Source organism: Schistocerca cancellata, chromosome 5 (assembly GCF_023864275.1).
Source record: "Schistocerca cancellata isolate TAMUIC-IGC-003103 chromosome 5, iqSchCanc2.1, whole genome shotgun sequence".
In the NCBI taxonomy this organism is placed as follows: Eukaryota; Metazoa; Arthropoda; class Insecta; order Orthoptera; family Acrididae; genus Schistocerca; species Schistocerca cancellata.
In genome coordinates this window covers 429,181,445-429,202,089 of record NC_064630.1, presented here as the reverse complement: position 1 = coordinate 429,202,089, position 20,645 = coordinate 429,181,445, and the positions used below count along the sequence as shown (strand labels likewise).

Here is a 20,645-nt window from a genome sequence, read left to right as displayed (position 1 = left end):
ATAGCCATATACAGTTACTTTGCTTAACATTTTACGTTTACATTTTACATTTTTTCATATTCATTTATCGATTTCACTCTTTTACTGCACAGTTCTATGTGATATCGTTCACAGGCTTCGTTACACAGTTCACATACACATGTTGCGGTTGGGTCGTGATAAGTTTTGTTTTTGCAGATTAGATGATGAAAGCCGTGAATAGAAAGTCTAGTTACGACATGTCGCTGTTCGAAGTTTGGTGCTGTCCATGAGCGGTTTGTCATTGCTTCAGTGCCATAAAACTCCGGCCATATTTTTTCTCGTTTGTCCTCCACGATCTTCAGTTGCTTTCTGGAAGCCCTGGTGTGTGGCATCATATATCGAAGTCTGATGTCTTCAATTAGGAATGTCTCTCTCGCTAGCAGGTACACTAGTCTAGATCTTGTTGTCTTTGAGAGACCTAGTGCTCTTTTTAGGTAGGTAGGTTTTACCTTTTCTAGTGTCTCTAGATTTTTTTCTGTCCGGTGGTCCCATATAACCTCCATCCCATAGGCCAGGGTTGGCAAGATTTTTGTGTTGAATAATTTCATGGCTGTTTCTAGACTGAGTAGGCGGATGTTTTTGATGTCCTGTATTGCTATTATTGCTTGGGCTGCACGTTCTGTTGTATGTTTTGTGAAGCATTTGGCTGTTGGTTGCAATGTCACTCCTAGGTATTTAAAGTCTGATGAGATTTTTATTTTTTGTCCTCTGATACTGATTTCCGCATTCTTGGGTGTTTTGCCTCCTTTTCTGAAAATTACCATTTCTGTCTTTGTTATGTTTATGTGCAGTTTGTGTTCACTCCACCATCTGTCTATTTTCTCAATGATTCTCTGCAGCTTCTGTATATCTGTTGAACCTACGGCTATGTCATCAGCGTATGCATATACGTACACATCTTCTTCATTTTCTCCAATTCGGAGTACTTCTTCAGTGGCAAGAATGTACAGCAAAGGGCTCATTGGGTCACCCTGTAAGACTCCGTTCGATTGCAGAACGGGGTTCGAAAAAGAGAAGTTGTCTGATATTGTAATTAAGTTGTATTCGAGGATTGACTTGATTGTTCTTGCCCATACGCTATCTTCTCCCATTGTGTTTTCCAGTTTTCGGACTATGAGCTCTCTTTCCAATAGGTCAAAGGCTTTGGTAAAGTCTATGAACACTGTGTAGAACATTTGTTTCTTTTGTAGCGCATCATCGATGTTGTTTAGAAGAAGCCTGACTGCCGTAAGTGTTGATATTCCAGATCTGAAACCCATTTGCCGTTCTGGGAGATGACTGTCCACAGAGGCTTGGATATTTTGTGTTATTATCTTTGAAAACATCTTGAATTGAGTATTTTCCAGGGCTATGCCTCTGTACTTGTTTGGGTCCATTGGGCCTCCTCTACCTTTGTAGAGAACTTTTATTGTCGAGTGTCTCCATTGTGTCGGAGTTCTTCCAAGTTCCAAGCATTTGTTAAACAGTTTGGTCCATATGTGTTGGAGGGCCTCTTTTGCATCTTTTATATGTTCATTATATATATTATCAGGTCCTGCTGCTTTCTTGTTCTTCAGTGCTTTTATTACTTCTTTCACATCATCTTCATTTAGGGGTTCCCATGTATTGTCTTTTTCCTTAGTTCGATGTTGTTTCTCTTTCTTTGGGGGTGTTTTGAGTCCTAGTTTGTTCAGTATCTTACTGAAGTGGTCTTCCCATTCCTTCAGGTCTATATTTGGTGTATGAGCCATTTTTCTTGGTCTTGCTGCTATGTATGGGTCTTTCTCTGCTTCATCTGCTTCTCTTTTTGCCTCTCTTTCTATGTATTCTTTTTTCTTCCCTTCTGTTAGTATTTTGTAGATTCTCCTCTCTTCTGCGTACAGTTTGTATGTTTCCTCGTCATGCTGGTTTCTTAGTTTGTGGAGGGTTCTTAGAACAGTGTTCCTTTTGCTGTAGCATTCAGCATCGAACCACCTTTTGGCCGTCCTTGTTTTGGGGATTGTTTGTATCACTGAATTTTTTAGGACGTCTTCTATTTGGTCTGTTGCTTTTTCAAGGTCTCCTTCCTCTATGAAAGTTTCTATTTGTGTTAATTGTTTTTGCTGGTTTGTTAATTTTTCTATATCAATTTTTCTTTGTGCGATTTGGTGAGTCTTTCTTGCTGGCGGTGACGTGACTATATTTATTTTTATCTTCATTGGAATGTGCTTTCGTATAGGAGTAATGGAGTCATGCCATATTGGTTGAATACTTCCTTCTATGTCTCCTCTTGTTAATGCGATATCAATGGTGCTCTTCCCATTGTGGCATATGTATGTAGGTATCTGTCTATCGTTAAGTAGGGTGAAACCATCTTCTTCTAGGGTTTCAACGACTAGTTTTGTTTTATAGTTTTCTGTGTCTATCCTGCAGTTGAGATCGCCTGCAATAATGGTGGGTTTGCTGTCGCATTGTTTGATGAGTGTGACTATTTCGTCAATTATTTCTACAGCATGTGTGTGCGGTTTAAAATAGGCTGCAATTATATTTATGTTTGCCGCTTCTATTAGCATACTATTTTCTTGTTTTATGATTTTTTTTTTTTTATTTTTTTTTTTTTTTTTTTTTTTTTTTTTTTTTTTGTGGGCGTCATCCAGGGTTTCAGTAGGATAGATATTCCTCCCATGGGTCGTCCTCTTTCTCCCTTCTTTGCCATTAGGTGATAATTACAGAAATCTTTATGTTGCCAGCTGTCTATCAGGAAGGTTTCTGTTAGAATTGCAAGATCCGAGTTTTGCAGAATGTCTGTTGGTGTTAGGTTAAGAGCGCTTTTTACTCCCTCTGTATTCCACAAGACTGCTTTTATTTCTTGCTCTTCTGGTTTTCTTCTTAGTTTAGTTGAGCTCTGCTCCCTCTTCCATTGGTTGTCTTGGGAAACGAAATCGACGTACTTGTATGTTTTCTGGCCAGAATTCTGGTTCTTGTGTGATTTGTAGCTTTTCAAACGGAATGCCTACTTTGGAAGCTTTTTTGTCGCGCAGTGTGCGCAGTTCTTCACATTCTAGTTGTCCCAGTATGCCATTCTTGTTAAGGTATTTCACTACTGTAGCAGTTGTGGTGGTTCTCTTTAAGTTACCGATGTACAGCCACACTGTTGTTTCTGCTGCTTGCATTTCTTCGTCTTTTTTGGTACCCATTATGGTTTTATAATTACTCTGGTTTCTACTGTACCAGCTCCTCCCCGCCACAGTACTCCAAGTCGGTTCGTCTAGTTCATTAACCTGATTTCAGGTTTTATTATGTTGCTCATGTGCATTGATTTGGACTTGTAGCTGATTTTGTTGCTGAAGCAGAGGATTTCTGTATATTGTCGTTCCCTCTGGTTTAACTTTGTTGTTGTATTTAGTTTGTATGTTGTTTCCATCAGTTTTGGTTTTCTCTGCGTCTAGGTGGCTTTCCTTTTCTAGAGTTTTCTTTATTTGCTCTTATATTAATATCCCTAGTTGGTTTTTTAGGAAATCAGTTATCTCCTCCACTGTATGCCTCAGTTCTCCCATTTCCGTCTTATTTCCGTCTTTTTTTGCTTTTTCCAGAAAGCTACCCACACCGATGTCTCCGTTGAAGTTCTTCTCATATCCTGTAGGTGTCTCTTCCATCTGTCTCTGTCTGCTGTGTGCTGTTTCCTGCGTTTCGCCAGTAGATGTCGCTAGGTGACTAGCAGTCCACTGTCCGCTATGTGCTGTTTCCTGTGTTTCGCCAATAGACGTCGCTACGTGCCCAGCAGGCCACTGTCCTCTATGTGCTGTTTCCTTAGTTTCTCCAATAGATGTCGCTAGTTGTCCATCAGTGCAGCAGTCTTCTCCCGCGCTCGTCTCTTGTTGGATGTTCCTAATCTCTCTTGTAGGATTCCTATTCTCCACCTTATTTGCTTTTGTTTCATTTTTCAAAGATTCTAAACATTTTCTTATTTCTCTCACCGCCTCTAGGAAGTCGTTCTTCATTTCCTTCTTCATATATCCTCCTTCTTCTGCCACTTTTCCGATCATCACAAGAGCGTTCTCAATACGATACACTGCACTGTCCGCCATCTTACTATTTTTACTCTTCCCTTCATTTCTATTTTAGCTCATCTGGCTAAAGTCTTCAGCCATCCTAAATACAAAGCTTTATCAACTGGTTTTATGACTTTATTTTTTCTGATGTTTCAGTGTACATTATCAGAGTCTAATTACAATTGATGGTTTGTGTTGAGTGGACTGGGTGAGAGGAGAAAGTCAGTGGAGGGCTAGGAGGGAATTTTGGAGAAGGGTGGCTGACACCTGTGAGCGAGAGGTAACAGGTGGATAGGATAGGAATTTGGCACCGATTAGCTCATTCTGGTTGCAGACAAGGGGAGTTGTACACAGCACACAGTGATGTGAAGGAGTGTTTTGGGAAAGGAGTGAGGAAATATAGAAAGGGGATGGTGCACAGAAGAGGGTTTGGGTGCAACCTGGGGCAGGCGTGGAATGTGTAATTGAGAGGGGAGGTCCAGAAGGCAAAGGCTGTGATTTTTTTTTTTTTTTTTTTTTTTTTTTTTAAATAACAAATGCACTGTCAAAAGTGGTGATGGGTTAGTATAATAATATGTTCCCACTGCAGCTTCATTTTTGTATAGTATTCATTGTAATTTTGGTTTGTCTTTGTGATAACAAAAATAAAGCAAAGTGTTTGTTTTATACCAATAGTAAGTTTTGTTTGTTCTGATCTATCCTGTCCTTAGTTGCTAGTTTAATAATGCAGTGGATTACAATACTCCATTGATATTCCAGTTGAATAGTCTGTTCATTAGATACATTCTTTTTTTTTTTTTAATTATGCTGTATTGTGCAAAAGAAGTGAGATCTAACATGCTAACATCGGACGATTATAGGGATTACTCAAAACTTACCATTGTCTGCACTTCATTGAATGTGACATGTGCAGAAAACAGACAGCTGAAAGGAAATACTTACAACATTTCCATACTTGAATGCAGTCTGAAACTTGGAAATAATTCACAACAAATTATTGTATCATATTGAAAATACAGTCTTCCTGTCCTTGTAGTCTTCGAATCGTGTGTCTGAAATTTAAGACTTTTTCTCAATAATTTAGTGTCAGATTTGTCTTCAGCAATGGAAGACATATACTTCTAGACATATCAATTCTAGACTCAGAACAGGGAAAGTAGTAGTGGCTCCCATCAACTGACCACTGTCCACACGGTTGTCATCTCTTGGGATAATAGAGTACTTCCACACTGTGGTAGTTGCCTTATACCTTGTGTTCTATTGTGGGCAGTAGGTAATGTGATGGGTAAGCACAGACACTCTGTGACCAACTTTCTACCTTGTGTCACCTGCTGCTTCAATCACCTGCTGTAGTTGTGTAGCCACTCACCTCTAAACTACCAAGCAGCACTGTTCAGTACATACTTTGTTCATTTGTTTTCTGTGGCTTGGTTACTTCAATTCCTGTACCTGACATGGTTCACTTTTCTCACTTCTGATAACAGAAATAAATGACATACAGTATGTGGTATATAAATACAACCAAGATGGGTAAGAATCCTACAAGTACACCTCTTTTACACAAAGAGAATTGTTTTCATATCTAGTGATATAATTTTTTATGACATAAACAGATATTAACATACATTATTTTTGACAAAGACAGTTTTTTCTAAATCATAGATACCGAAAAATTATATCGCACCATTGATTTTTTTCCCTCCTCCACCTTTCATTACTCATGAAAAATGTATATAAAATACATATTTTATATATAAAACAAATTTTATTTTAAATGTTTTGTACGTATTACACCATTACATGCACTGATATGTGTCACTTGGGTGAATATTTTAAACATAATGCTTACGTTATAATGGAAAGTCCTGGATGACATACAAACAGTGAAATGAGTAAAGACATCCACCCGCAATCTAGTACAGACATCAAGCAATTGATAGATACAGAAAAAAAGAAGTTGAGCATTATGCATTCTAGCTGAGCCTTTGAAATCTGGTGTTAGAAATGCGTGTGCATACACATCTCCCCTCCTCTCCACCACACACTCTGTCAAATTACACCAGTGTGACCAGGTATAAGAATAACATGAACATAACATTTTACTTGTTTTATTTCTGTGCCTTATTACACCATAGTAATAATGCATAAATGTAACATAGTCGTATTTTATATGATTCTTTTAGAAGAAAAGTTTCTTAGCAAGTACCCAGATAATGAGGCAATCAATACAACAGCGTAGCATTCCCCCATACCTGTCACCCCTACTCTTGCTGCAGCATAGCAGCAATATACTTTTACATGCAATGCCTGAGATACTGTCCAGCTTCAGAAATTCATTAAATTATTTTATCATATTGTGCAGCCTAACACACTTCCCTTGGGCGCAATCGAAGTTTCTTCGACATCACTTGATGATGCTCCATCCAAGATAACCTGCTGCATCCTACCTACAATAAACCCACAATCCAGCCACAAATTTTGCTTACTACACCATATGCTCATAAGTTTGACAATAAGTGGAGATATAGCACTGAGTCAAATGCTTTTCAGAAATTAAAAAGTACTGCAAGTACCTGACTGCCTCGATCCAAAGCTTTCATTATGTCATTTGAGAAAAGTGAGTTGGGTTTCGCATGATCAATGTTTTGATCAATGCTGATTGGCATGGAGGAGATAATTTCATTTGAGGTACCCTCATTAAGTTTGCGCTCAGAATATATTCTAAGATCTGACAACAAATTGATGTCAAGGATATTGGGTGGTAGTTTGGTGTTTCCTTCTAGTAAATGGGTTCGATCTTTGCTTTCGTCCATGTTGTTAGTACACAATATTAATAGTAACCTTATAAAATATTAATAGTAACCTTTTTTTGCAGATGATTCAGTTACCTATAATGAAGTACTGTCCGAAAGAAGCTGCATAAACATTCAGTCAGATAGTTATAAGATTTCAAAATGGTGCAGAGATTGGCAACTTGCTCAAAATGTTTAGAACTGTAAAATTTTGCTCTTCAAAAAATGAAAAAATGTAGTATCCTATGACTATAATGTCAATGTGTCACTGTTGAAATCTAACAACTCATACAAATACCTGGGTGTAAGATTTTGTAGGGATATGAAATGGAATGATCACATAGGTTCAGTTGTGGGTAAGGCAGGTGGTAGACTTCGGTTTATTGGTAGAATACAGTGAACATTCAATCAGTCTAGATAAGAGATTGCGTACAAATCACAAATCACTCGTGTGACCCATCCTAGAATATACTTAAGTGTGTGGGACTTGTACCAGATAGCACCAACAGGGGATATTGAATATGTACAGAGAGGGGCAACACGTACAGTCACAGGTTTGGGAGGGTGTCACAGAGATACTGAAGGAACTGAACTGGCAGACTACTGAAGACAGGCATAAACTATCCGGAGAAAGTTCGTTAACAAAGTTTCAAGAACCAGGTTTAAATGATTACTCTAAGAATGTACTATAACCCCCTACGTATCGTTCACATAGGGACCATGAGGATAAGATTAGAATAACTGCTGCAAGCACAGATGCATTCAAACAATCATTCTTCCCATGTTCCATACATGAACAGAATAGGAAGAAACCCTAATAACTGGTACAATGGGATGTATTCTCTTCCATGTACCTCATGGTGGTTTGCACGCACACACGCACACACACACACACACACACACACACACACACACACACACACACACACACACACTTGTCATCACTTGGTAGACAGTTATCTGCTCTGTGATTTGCATGTGAAGTTATGGAAAGCATTATTTCTTCTTGTACTTAAATAAAAAGAAATGGAAGACCTCTAAGATCTAGATAGGTAATACCAGGAATTATTGTATCTTTTCAAGTATGTGTTGTCATGATCACAAGAGATTAGGATAGTGTTTATAGATCTAAGGCATAACAGTGTGTGTATTATTTTCTTTTCTGTTAATCCCTGTGTTGTGCTTGATCATTTGCTCTCCAATAAAAGATAGTTCAGTTTATCAAACACCAGAAACAACTGAATAAGGAAGAGCATATCGCTATGATTGATTTTTGTATTATTGGTAGAACTATTAACTCCGATGCATGTTGTGTATGACAGCTGTTGTATAGCACATCCAAGTGTGTTTTAATAAGTTAAAGACTTTTTTGATGGAGATAACATTGTTATGAGGTATCTGTAAGTAAGTCATTCATATTGTAAGTTTGCTTTGCGACAGCTAACGGTAAACAGGGAAAGAACTTAGTGTTTCAGTGAGTTAAAGATGCATTTTGATTTATGTTGCCAGAGTTTAGCTGCAGTTCTCAAAAAAATTGACAGCAGTTGGTAGAGACGGGCTGGGGAATATCATAAAAGATTAAATTTTTGAGCAACTGCCGTCACACCATCATCATTGTAACATCTTAACGAACAAGAGTACATTTTGTTTTGTATGATCATTAATTATCATATGTAGTTCCTCCATTTTAAGTTAAAGACAAAACAGTAGAGCTGCCAGGAAAAGATGTGAAAATCTTCCTCACTGAAAAAAAAAAAAAACTTATCGCAATTTTAGGGAAACTAGTGTGAACATTTTGCTTCAATTCTAAGCTCTATGAATACTAGCGCACACACACACATTCTGCTACCCACCCTGTCCGGTCCCCTGCTATAGACTAGGGCACACTGCAAGGCTTGAAATTACCAAAAATTTTGATTTTGCAGTATCATTTTTCATAATAATGCCCACACTAAATATCTTGAAACTGATGAATGTGACCACAAGGCATGGCTGGGAACTCTTCAGCATAGATGTTTCCTTTTACAATTGTTGTTTTGTGTGTGTGTGTGTGTGTGTGTGTGTGTGTGTGTGTGTGTGTGTGGACATTTTAAATGGCATTGATAAGCATCTTTAATTTATTTGTATTTTCTTTTTATATTGTAGGACCAGACTGTAAGTGGTGGCAGTCCACGACATTCAATAGCTTCCAACAATAGCAGCAATCCAAGTACACCACCAAGTCCTGGCCATGACCACGGGTCTTCGAGCTATGACAGCTAGTTTAACTTATTGGTCTGTACATAAACTGTTGGGAAACAATCTCGCATCAATGATATCTGATGCTATTAAGCTGTGTGTTATTTTCATTAACATTTTGGCAAAAAGGATAGTCATACAGATGGTATAATACAGAACGCATTTGTCAGTACTTGTGTAACGTAAGTAAAACATATTATTTTACATTTAGTCATTTACTTTTCCTTCATAATATCACTAATTTAATTTTGTTTGTTTTTCTCATTCCCAAGACTTTTTTGAGTAAGCATAAATACATATGTATATGTGCAACAGCATGGCCTTTATTTTTCATCAATGTGTGTTAGGCCTTTTGCTAATTTTTAGGTGAAAGAAGTTCATAAATTTGAAAATCTGGTATGTAATCATTAATTTTCTTTCATTTTGCATTATATGCAGTTGTTATTTACACCCTGGAGGTAAAGAACAGTTTTGTATAGAGGATGATAATCATTGTAAGTTAAATTTGTTGCATCTCTCAGTATTTTTAAATTTTTCTATGATTCCATGTATCTTTTCTTTGTGGTGTTGCAAATTCTGGTACTTACATTAAAATCAGAATATTTTGTACATAAGTTGCTTATGTTGAAATGGGTCGAGTCTTGAAGAGTCATGCGGAAATCTGCAAAGTCAAATTTTATTTCAAGTTTAGTTTACTGGTATATAATGTAGTACAATTTTAATGGAAAATTTCCATTGTAAAAATTTGGAACAAAGTTGCCAAGCACATTTTGTTTCCTTTTTGGTTTTGTTTATATATGTAAGTGTTTGCATTCTGTATTGAGATATGAGGGACTTCCAAATACAATTTGTGATTATTTTTAGTGAGACTACAAAAATTGACTTTACATATGTGGAAAATGTATATTATATTTATTAACATTTGTCGGTAGTAAAGGACTAGGTGGCCCTACCTCATTTGGTACATAGCTGTGGTAGGAGGATTGTGCATGTGTGTGTGTGTGTGTGTGTGTGTGTGTGTGTGTGTGTGTGCGAATGCGTGCGTCTTCGGAATGAATTAGTGATGTTAAGAGTGCACTAAAATGAGTGGAGTATGGGCCCTTTTGTAAAATAGCATTTCATTACAGCTGTGTATATGTTTTCTGTTCATTTTTTAAGAATATGATTATAGTTTTATTTTATCAGGGAATGCTAACAATAATGATGAAATAATCCAACGCCTAACTGTACAAATTTTTAAGCAGTATGTTTTGTAATTCAGTCATATTCTGCAACTTCAAATTTTATATTTAAATATATTTATTATCATTGTGTAATCCTTCTGAAACAATTCTCATTGATTTAAATAATCCAAATATTTATATTACATTAGATATTTTCATTTGTGTACAGGAAATGTGCTGCAAGGTTCCTTAAAATTATTGTACAGCTAAAAACTGACTGAAGGGGAATATATACCGCAGCAAAAATAATTGATTACTTATTGTATTGGTGCTGAACTTTTACACAAGTAGATTGTCCTGTGCTGTAAAGTGTGCTACAATAATGAAATGCCTAGATATTGTTTTTTCACAGTCTTATGTAAAGTTTAAGGGATAAGTGGAAATTCATCAGAGTGCTAACTTACTTCTTTGCTACTCAATTGCATTGTCTGAAACTGTTTAAAAATTCAGTACCATTGATCATGGCGTGTTGGGTGATAAGTGCCTATAGATAGATAGCATCTTTTTTTATCTTTCCCTTGAGCTCACACCTCTCTCTCTCTCTCTCTCTCTCTCTCTCTCTCTCTCTCTGTTTCTCCAGTTTTTGTTTCCACAACAAATTTAAGCAGAGTTCATGCCATGAAGCTGTTAAATATTAAATCATTGTCTCATTTTTATGTGAGCTATAAGTAAATGTCTTATTTTCCAAGATGTGTTGAACTATGAATGTATCATGTTTGTGGACTAGTTGTTCATTGTGCATTAGTAATTTATTTTATTTAGAACTTCACATGATTTATGTATCAGATTTGGGACAGCGCTTACAGAAAAAAAGGGCACAATTCATTTCTGTAGTAAAAATCTAACTCACACCCTTTAAGTTTTGACAGAGGGACTTTGTTGCAGGATCACAGTACACACTAGGTGCTGCACTAATGTCTGGGATATTCTGAGTTTTAAGTCATATTTTTTTTTAAATATCGGGGCATTTTGTATCAGTAATATAAAGGTTATCATTGTACTTCTGTGCCCGTATAAATCTTCATGTGAGGTGGAAGCATTTTTCTTTCTTTCATTGCCTGTGAGATATGTTGGAAATTTATAATAAATTTAGAAGTTTAAATGACATGACTCATTTAATGAATAGAAACGTAAAAAATTTACAGTTTCAACAATATGCTCAAGATTGAAAGCAGTGGTTAGTAGTTGAGAAAGTAATATCTGTGATAAAGTTTATTCTAGATAGAGTACCCACTGTCTGAATAGAATTTATGATACAATTTTTTATCTTCCATGAGTATAATCTACACAGATGTGTGATTGGCTATTGCATTATTCTCACTGTATTAGTTAAAATTCTCCCTGTAACACTCTTCAGTTACTGTGATCACTGTATTTTCATTTTTGAGTATATCTGCCTTTGAAAGAATTTTAATGTTGCTTGGTGTTCTAACACTTCCATTTTAATAGTTCATGTCATAATCCTTACATTTATAAGCTATAACCTGCTTATTTTCCTTTTATTGTCTTCTTTATCTAATTTTTTTAACGCTGCTTGTATGATTTTTATGTCTGAATCTCTCCCATTATTCAACAGTAAATGTTTTTCAGTCATATTTTGGACTGCTTAAAAATGCAATCACCAGTAAAATTTAAATGATGTTAGAGTTATTCTTAGTACCAGCTTCTGGCTAGTTCATTTTTAATGAACAAAACAAATCAGTAAGTTTCTCTGACTTTCATTTCACTCATAGCATTCAATTTTGTGACCATTTATAACAATAAATTAAATTTTGGTTACCAGGCTATCCAGTAAAATAGCTGTGAATGTGAACTACACATCCATTTGGCATGTGTCACCAAAGAGTAGTTGGTGGTGTCTTTCAGAACTTGTATGAAAACATTTTGTTTTCAATGAAACATAGCTCGTCTTTTCGTAAATTTGGCTACAGTGGTGATATCAAGATGGAATTAAAAAGAAAGCATAACCATCTGTAGTGTCTGTTTGAAAGAGTAAATATTTTTCAGATTGATATATTGCACTATTTGTCAAGACCTCACAGAGCATAACATTGATTTATGAGGCACTCCACAGCAATAAATATCGTAATTACAGTTCCAGTATTAAATCCGTTGTAGTATTTTTATTGTTAAATGAACAGACTAAATATGCTGACCATTGTAGAGAGAATCTTCGATGCTCTTATGTATTTCACACAATGGTTGTCATAATATTGACAAAAGTATGCCTTATTAGTGCTTAAAAAAGAGAATGGCGTACTAACATATCAAACAGTGGACTGCCACCACATCTCCAAAAAGGAAAACTCCTCACACATTTGCAGTATCACTTAAGGATATGAATTGTGTCAGTCAAGATGAACATCTTTTACTTTTGGTCATGCATGAAGCTGTTTCACTTTTCTTGGACACATCAGTATCTCAAATATAATTTTATTCTTGTGATTATGTTGGTTTAGAGTAAACATGATTTTATATTGATGGCACCCATTCATTTGTATGCATTGCTGAATTTTTTGATGAAGTATTTAGATCATTTTTTACTTTTGCCTTTCTCCTTTTCATGTACTTTTAGTAAATAGAACCCATCTTGTAACAACATTTTAGGACTATATTTTTATAATATTAATTGAAGCTTTCTGGGTATTTTCATGTAGAATCATGGTGTAGAAATTCAAAGTCAAATATCAAGAACTGCTGCTTTTTACGGATTTATGTATGTAAGCAGATGATTTGTATTGAAACTTCAACCACTGACAGACAGATTTGATGTCTGAATGGATAAGACCAAATTATTTAGATTGTTTTTGGCATATTATTTTAACTCATAAAATCATTTGTTATTGAAAGCTTAGTATCTTTGCCAGAAGCAATAATCCTAAATTAATACAGTGGAGTGTAAATCAAATTTTTATCAGTTATGAAATCTTCTGTATGAAACAACAGCTGTTTTCGAAACCTTTCACTGCCCAGTTATTGGCAGCCTGCTGTCTGTTTGAGCCCTAGTCATGTAGCGGGAGCATTTTCCTGAATTCATGTTTCCCACTCCTGCATGTTTACCTCCAGAGTACAATAAGTTTACTTAATACTCTGTTCCTCAAAGTTCATTACATATTTGCTGCACTTTTTCTCTGAATCTTTTTTATGTTTGTGACTCAATATCACTACATACAGTATGTGTAATAATCAAATTTATGTAGTGTCACCAAGAACGAAAAAATTCCAACTGGTACATTGTGATGAAACCTGTCGAACAATTGTCTTAAGAGCCTCAAATGGAATTTTGTAATGGACATTGTATTTACCATTTCATTATTTTGCATATGTGACAAAATCCATGTTGAGCATAGTCATGGCATAAAGAAAAAAAAAAACTGGGTGTCAATGCAAAAAGCACATTCCACTCTTTGGTGTACAGCTGCACTCTATTGAATAAGAATGCGGGATGGATACCATTTCCAACCACCATGAGAGTGCATTTCCAATTACCTTGAGAGTAGATGGAAAACATAGAACATTATATAATTGTAACATTAAAAATTCATCCTCCAGTGTTATTAATACAACTAGAGAATTAGATAAATTTCTGGCACAAATAAGTGAATATGTTAGGTGTGAGAAAATTACCTAACCTAAACTAGTGAATAAATCATCAAAAAGGTTCTGATGTTTGGAGCTCTAAGTAACATTAGATGTCGCATCATGGACCAACTTATAAATTAAAGGAGTTTTTGTATGAATGAAGACAACGTGGCTGTATTTACTGAAATTCAATGAGGCTGAAATAATATGATAAAAACTAAAAGAGACAAAAGGGTGTATCATAAAGTCAGGCATTCATGTAGTACCTGCTCTCTCCTGGAAAGAAATATTAAAAAGTCAGAAATAAAGGGGTAGACATGACTTCACTAGTCTGGTTATTGGAGTCCTTCCTCATTTTTGGCTTCATTCATAAGTTACATGTCTGTTATAACTCCAATCTCTCCTCTCTGCCTAAACTTTCCCCTAAGAAAAACATGCCTAGGTTCTGAAAGCTTTGTATTGTCCAGCAGTTTTTCAAATATTGATATCCCCCTCACTACTTGGAGAATGTTCTTTGTTAAACCTATATCCATTTGCTGATACAGGAAATGAAATGAGGTACATGTTGAAGATATTTTGGATATATTATTTAAGGTGTGCACCAAAAAGTGAGTGATTCAGGCAATCAGAATAATAAGACTGACACATTACACAGTGTAATTTATAAAACAAAAGCAATTATTAATACCCAGGAGGGAAGTGAGAGGAACAAATGAGTAGAAGGAAATGAGGAATAGTTACAGAAACAGGTAAAAACACAGGGGCAGGGGTAGCAGGTAGAAGGGAAGAAATTAAGGCTTAGATATGTACTGGTACGTAGTGAACACTATAAACTAGTAGTGAGACAATCATGTCAATGGTTATGTAATCGTGTGTTTGGGGAGGGGGAGGAGGGACAGTTGTACACATAAATACATGTTGTTTGCCACTTCTTTTGTCTCAGTTGAATTATTCTGAGACAAATTCATAAATCGTAAATGTTATTTATAAAGTCTTTTTAACAACAAGAGTTTTGTATTGTTGCATTTCCCCGTAAACATCAAGTTTTTAATCCCTTCTCATGTTATAGGTGCTATTCTTATTTCAACTATGTTTTATGTGAAAAACTAATTATGTACATCTTTATGATTCCACTATATTTTTCATCTTATTGATTAAGCTGTGTTATTCAGTGAGTAGCTTCATGCCAATGTACTTTGTTGCCAATGTTAGTGAGGAATAGTCATTGACAGACATTATTTAGTCACTTTTATTTCGGTAAGATCCACCATATATCCCTTCATGAAATGTGTGTTAAGTCCTGTGTTGTGGAAAGGATAGGTTGCTAATCACCTCGTAGAAGAGGCAGTGAGTCACAGACAAGCACAACAGAAAGACTGATAAACAGTTAAGCTTTCAGGTAAAAGAAGTCTTCCTCCTGATATAGAAAAACACACAAGCACCACACATATATGGCCACCCAGAGTGGTGGCCCTGTGTGTCTGAGTTGTGCTTGTGTGAATATGTGTTTTCTGTTTTGGAAGAAGGACCATTTTATTGTCCAAAAGCTTCCATGTTTAGCAGTGTTTTTTTGTTGTGCCTCTCTGTGAATCAGTGCCTCGTCTATGTAGTGAGTAGCAGTCTATCCATCTCATATAGCTGCTATCCAATCCTGGACTTTCCACTGTTTGATTAGGTTGTATATTGGATTCACTTTAAACAAGAACAGTATTAAAAATCTTTCCAAAATGTGAAGAGTAAAAAGTAACTCAGATTGAAGTAGATGAGAATATTCTACTCCTACTCCTTTTGTAAACTTTTTTACTTAAGGAGGTAATTACATCATTACAGAGTAACTGCTGCCACTGAGTCTTGTAAAATGTAAAACTCCCTCACAGATCTTCACTAATCAATGTATTTGTCAGATAGTGCGCCAATTGGAGTAGTACTTAAATGTATGACACTACCTCCTACTTGTAAAATCCAAACTATTACACCTAGAATTGTTATGGTAGTTAAAATGCCCTGAGCTATTATTTTGTGTTACCTTAGACACTCTTGAAAATCGGAAGGTTTTTCTTACATCTACAGATCTTGAAAAGAGATCAAACATCAAAGACACAACACCTTCCTTGAATGTATTCTCTGCTGATGGGAATGAAGGTGGATCCACAAAGCCATAGCATAATAGCGTGGAATGTTTCAGTGTGTTTGACAGACTCTTATCACTGCTCACCAAAAAGTATAAACAAATAATTTCTTTTGAACATGTCCCTGGTATTTGTTAGTTCTGTGGCAAAGTGGCTTTTTTAACAAAATTTACCCAATTAATACATGATGGTCTGTTAAATCATTATTAGAAAAATGTTCCATGAACCCAAAAAAATGTTGGTGGTTTATAATTAATAATTTTAAAAATTACTGCATCTTGTCTTTTATTGATACAGCTTTGATGAAAAATGAGCTGCAAAGAGTAAACTAGGGAACAAAATTTACTTAAAAACCTTTAGGTTCATTTTGCTTCCTGGCAGTTTAATTTCTCTGCTACTCCATATAATTTGTAAACCGAGCTTTTGAAATCTCTGTTATGTCATTTGGTAAGAGTGCAGTATTTTTCCAACATTCTTTTATTGTCATAGAGAAAGGTTTTTAACTCAGCTGTAGTTTCCATTTTGATGCAGTATAAACTGGGAGACTGTCGATTGTTTTGTTAGTTGCTCATGTATGTGTGGGTAAGTAAAATGCATATTCATTTTGAACAGAAAATACTGGCTGTAAATACGGAGAGAAATGCCACTGCGAGGATGCAGTCGCATGCAGTTGTTGGTTTTCATTCCAGTACTGGTTGAATTTCTTGCAAGTAAAGTTAATACAGTTGAAAAGCCACTGAAATTATGTCTTCTCTAAGAAGAAAGTTTGCCTGAATCTCTTATGTTCCTAAAACTAATGTTGGAGAGTTGGTGGTGCATGTGTTTCAGGATGGCACTGGAGAGGTTGTACATGTTTTAGATATGTGAAAATGCACACCAGTTTAATGCCAAATTTGAAATCCGAAGAGCTACAGTATTCATTTTTGTAGTTTATTACCCACCACCGTACATAACAAAAAATATTTTATACTGTAGCTTATCAGAGTGCTCCATTGATCATTGAATCAGTAATTGTGCACGCAGGAAGTCTAAATAAGCAAAAATCAGTCTGGTGTTGCAGAACTAGTTTCAAAGTATATAACTTAGATTTTCTGTTCTAAAAGAACTGAGGATACTAAAAGAATGACAGACATTAATCAGCTCAAAAACTTTCACTTACTTGTATTTACTCTCTCAGTATGTGTTATGCAAAGACTAATAGTTTCTAAACATAGTGGTAGTGTATTAAAAAATTTGAAGAAGTGGACAGTCACTTCAGAAATCTGGTAACCTAAAGTAATATTGTCCATTCTGCCACAGAACCCATTACTGCAGAGATACAGTGATCAAACTGTTTTGTTATGAGACTATACTGTACATTGTTTGAATGGTAAGTTTGAAGAGTATTATTCTTACTAATTTGCACTTGTTCATGAGATTCATCAGAAAGAATGCAAAAGAAAAATGCTACCACTCTTATAGAATGGTTTAATTCATATTGAACATCGCAAATTTTGGAACTGCTCGAAACCAGTAGCTGTCTAAAAATTAACCTAATGTGCAAAATGCTTGAGAAATTATTTTTAGTGTGCCAGAGGATAATGTATGGTAGATTGGTTGCTGCTATAACTGTAAAATCTGTTCAGAGTGCAGTTTTATTTGTTATTGGCATTAACTGACTGCTAAATAGAGAGATATAAAACTACTGAATAAGAAAATCCTTTGTGTTGTAACTGTCGTATATTTCGAGTATAGACTTTTTATATGTATATTGTGTTGTTAATGTTAAACAATTATTTATTTGTATATTATTCATATTTAAGCTTCTTATTTATGTTGTTGTTATTTTGTGTGTTTCTGTGTGCATGTGTGTGGTTTTTTAGTAATAAATTTAGTTAAATAATGACAGTGTGATCACTTGACATACTTAACATTTGTAATTTCTTTTATTCTGCTTACAATGTTTGGAAATGCTCAGTATTTTTATTTATCGTGTACTGAACATTATTAATGCCTTATTGCCAAGATCTGAAAGAATCTGCTATGTTTAAATAGGATTTAATATAGTAATCATTGACTGAAATAACGTTTTTACTGCAACATTGCTTTTATTTTTCATTAACGGAATGTAAATAAATTTCAGTCTTATATGGCATCAACTAATCTTCCATACATGAAGATGCTGACTTCTTGTAAGTCTGGTTTAAAGTATTTAATTGTTGGTACAAATTTAATGCAATCCCAAATATCATTTTTGAATTGTCATTTGTATCATTTTGACATAAAGTTGTTACATTTATTTGCTTTGGTTTTATTTGAATTTCCTGATCCTCTCCAGGGCACTGTTTATTGAATGTACCTCTATTACACAATAACAAAAAAATCAGAATATTTCATATGTGGAGTACTGTTGTTTAACATGAATTTTATTTTCATCCATTAATTGTCCTGATTGCAGCATGGTAGTCCACTATGCAGTTATCATTGTAACAAAAACTTTCGGTATTGTATCCTCAATGGATAGCCTGTCTGGTTATCTGCTACCTTTGTAGAATGTATTACTGACCACACCGGTGTGTTCTCCTCACCATCAGTGAACATATAGTTCATCCTCCTAGTCATCCATTATTCTATCTTCATCTCTGTTCGCATATTGCTATTTTAATATGTCTGTTCAGTGTTTTACGTTAAGTTGATTCTGTCACTCAAATGGAGATGATGATATCAACAACAGGTAAGAAAGTATTGTTGTGTCTCGAATAAACTGTATAAAATTACAATTTTGTGAACAAATTAATGATTTTAAAAGGCTTAAAAACACGGAGATATACATATTAATTAACAGTTTTTGAGGCAGGGTGGAAACTGTCATACTCTTTGATTATTGTTTATGTTTATGTTTATTTTAAAATGGCTCTGAGCAGTATGGGACTTAACTTCTAAGGTCATCAGTCCCGTAAAACATAGAACTACTTAAACCTAACTAACCTAAGGACATCACACACATCTATGCCAGAGGCAGGATTCGAACCTGCGACCGTAGCGGTCGCGCGATTCCAGACTGTAGCACCTAGAACCGCTCGGCCACCTTGGCCGGCCTATGTTTATTTTATTCAGTTATAAAAAGTAGAGCACCAAATTTGTTTTTTAAGACAACGGGCTCAAATGATTCAGGCAAGGTAACTTTGGGATTATGTATGCTGAATGAACATAATTAACTTTCTAATTGTTATCTGTTTCTTCTCAAAAATAACAAGTGATATGGTGGACTATCGAAATGGCTCACATTTAGAATTCAAATCTTCATTCAATCAACCAGACATTGGTTTTCTGTGGTTTCCTTAAATCACTTGGGATGAATATCATAATAGTTCCTTTGATTCTAACCAATCAGTTTCCTTTGTCATTCTTTTCTGTCTAATTTTGTGCTCTGTTTTAAATGACCTCTTTGCGAAAAGAAAATTTTATGTTTCATTAATAAATGTGTTGGAAACTGAAATACTGACATAAATGTTGCTTCCAAATGAGGAAAGACAGTATAGATACAACTCTGATACTGCAAAGCTGCAGCACCATAGGCAACTGCATTTTCTGAAATACCATTTCTCATTTATTGGAGAGTGTTGATCTGTTTTCATTTGAATCATACAGAGTAGGAGTGAGACTGTTGTGCTGTGCTGAGGCTGTGAAATGAATGTAATAGTTATAAACAGAACATCGTAAATCCCATGAGTAGTCACTGTGCAGGTTTTAGCTCAGCATGATTGTATTACATTTGGGGTATCTACTGGATGAATAAGATGAGAAAGGGTGGAAATAAAGACCGGCCACTAACTTAGACCGATGAGATAGGTGGAAGAATTCTGCCATGACATTGTTTAAGGAACCTACTTACCTGAAGTGAATTAAGGAAGCCACAAAGAATGTAGATCAGGATAGCTATACATCGTTTTCGACCATGCTATTTCCATATAGTTTACTGCTGCATCATTTCATGTATAGGTTTGTTCTAATTCCTGAGAATTTTTGGTGCACCAAACCCAGTATCCCGACTTTCCATTTTTTATTTAGCTTTGTCACTAATAATTTTATCATTGACTAGATGCTAAACTTTAATCTGCCTTCCATTTTTTTTTCTCATATAGGGTTGTCTTTCTGTGGATGAGTGATGAATCAGTGTAAGAAATAGATTGAAACACAAGTTCAGAAAATACCCCACACCTCTGCAGTAACACCCTCCAGGGGATATTATGAAAAGATTTGGGGTCAAAGCCAGGACATTGACGAACACCACAGTAACCAAAAACTCTACATCACTACCTCTTTGCTGTATGTTAGCCGGGTTTTGGCATGATAGAATGTCTTTGACTTATTTGAAGGAGTATAACATCCATTGTGATATTGATTCTCAAGTCCAAAACCGTAAATGCTCATCTTTTATAAGGGCAGAAATACAAGGAAACACACGGCAATAAAAGATACAAATTTATTGAGGCATGGAGCGATGTCAACAAGAATACAATGCAGGCAATGTACACATATTAAATACGTTAACAACTGACGTACTGGAGCCTTGTGCATGTTCTTATAGATGTGCTATTCCCATCAGGTGTCACTGGTGTAGTGCTGTGCATGCATGGCGGACCAGGTGATGGTAATAAGATGACTAAG

The 20,645-nt window shown here is 35.5% G+C and overlaps 1 protein-coding gene across 1 annotated transcript in view; it reads left to right on the top strand.

Moving 5' to 3' along the window:
- Positions 1-18,273, top strand: part of LOC126189006 (serine/threonine-protein kinase Genghis Khan) — a 372,927-nt gene extending 354,654 nt beyond the window's left edge. The window contains exon 32 of the mRNA XM_049930817.1: positions 8,969-18,273. Coding sequence (XP_049786774.1) covers positions 8,969-9,085 — 117 coding nt within the window. The 3' untranslated portion in view covers positions 9,086-18,273. The remainder of the gene's footprint in view (positions 1-8,968) is intronic.
- The last annotated feature ends 2,372 nt before the right edge of the window (positions 18,274-20,645 follow it).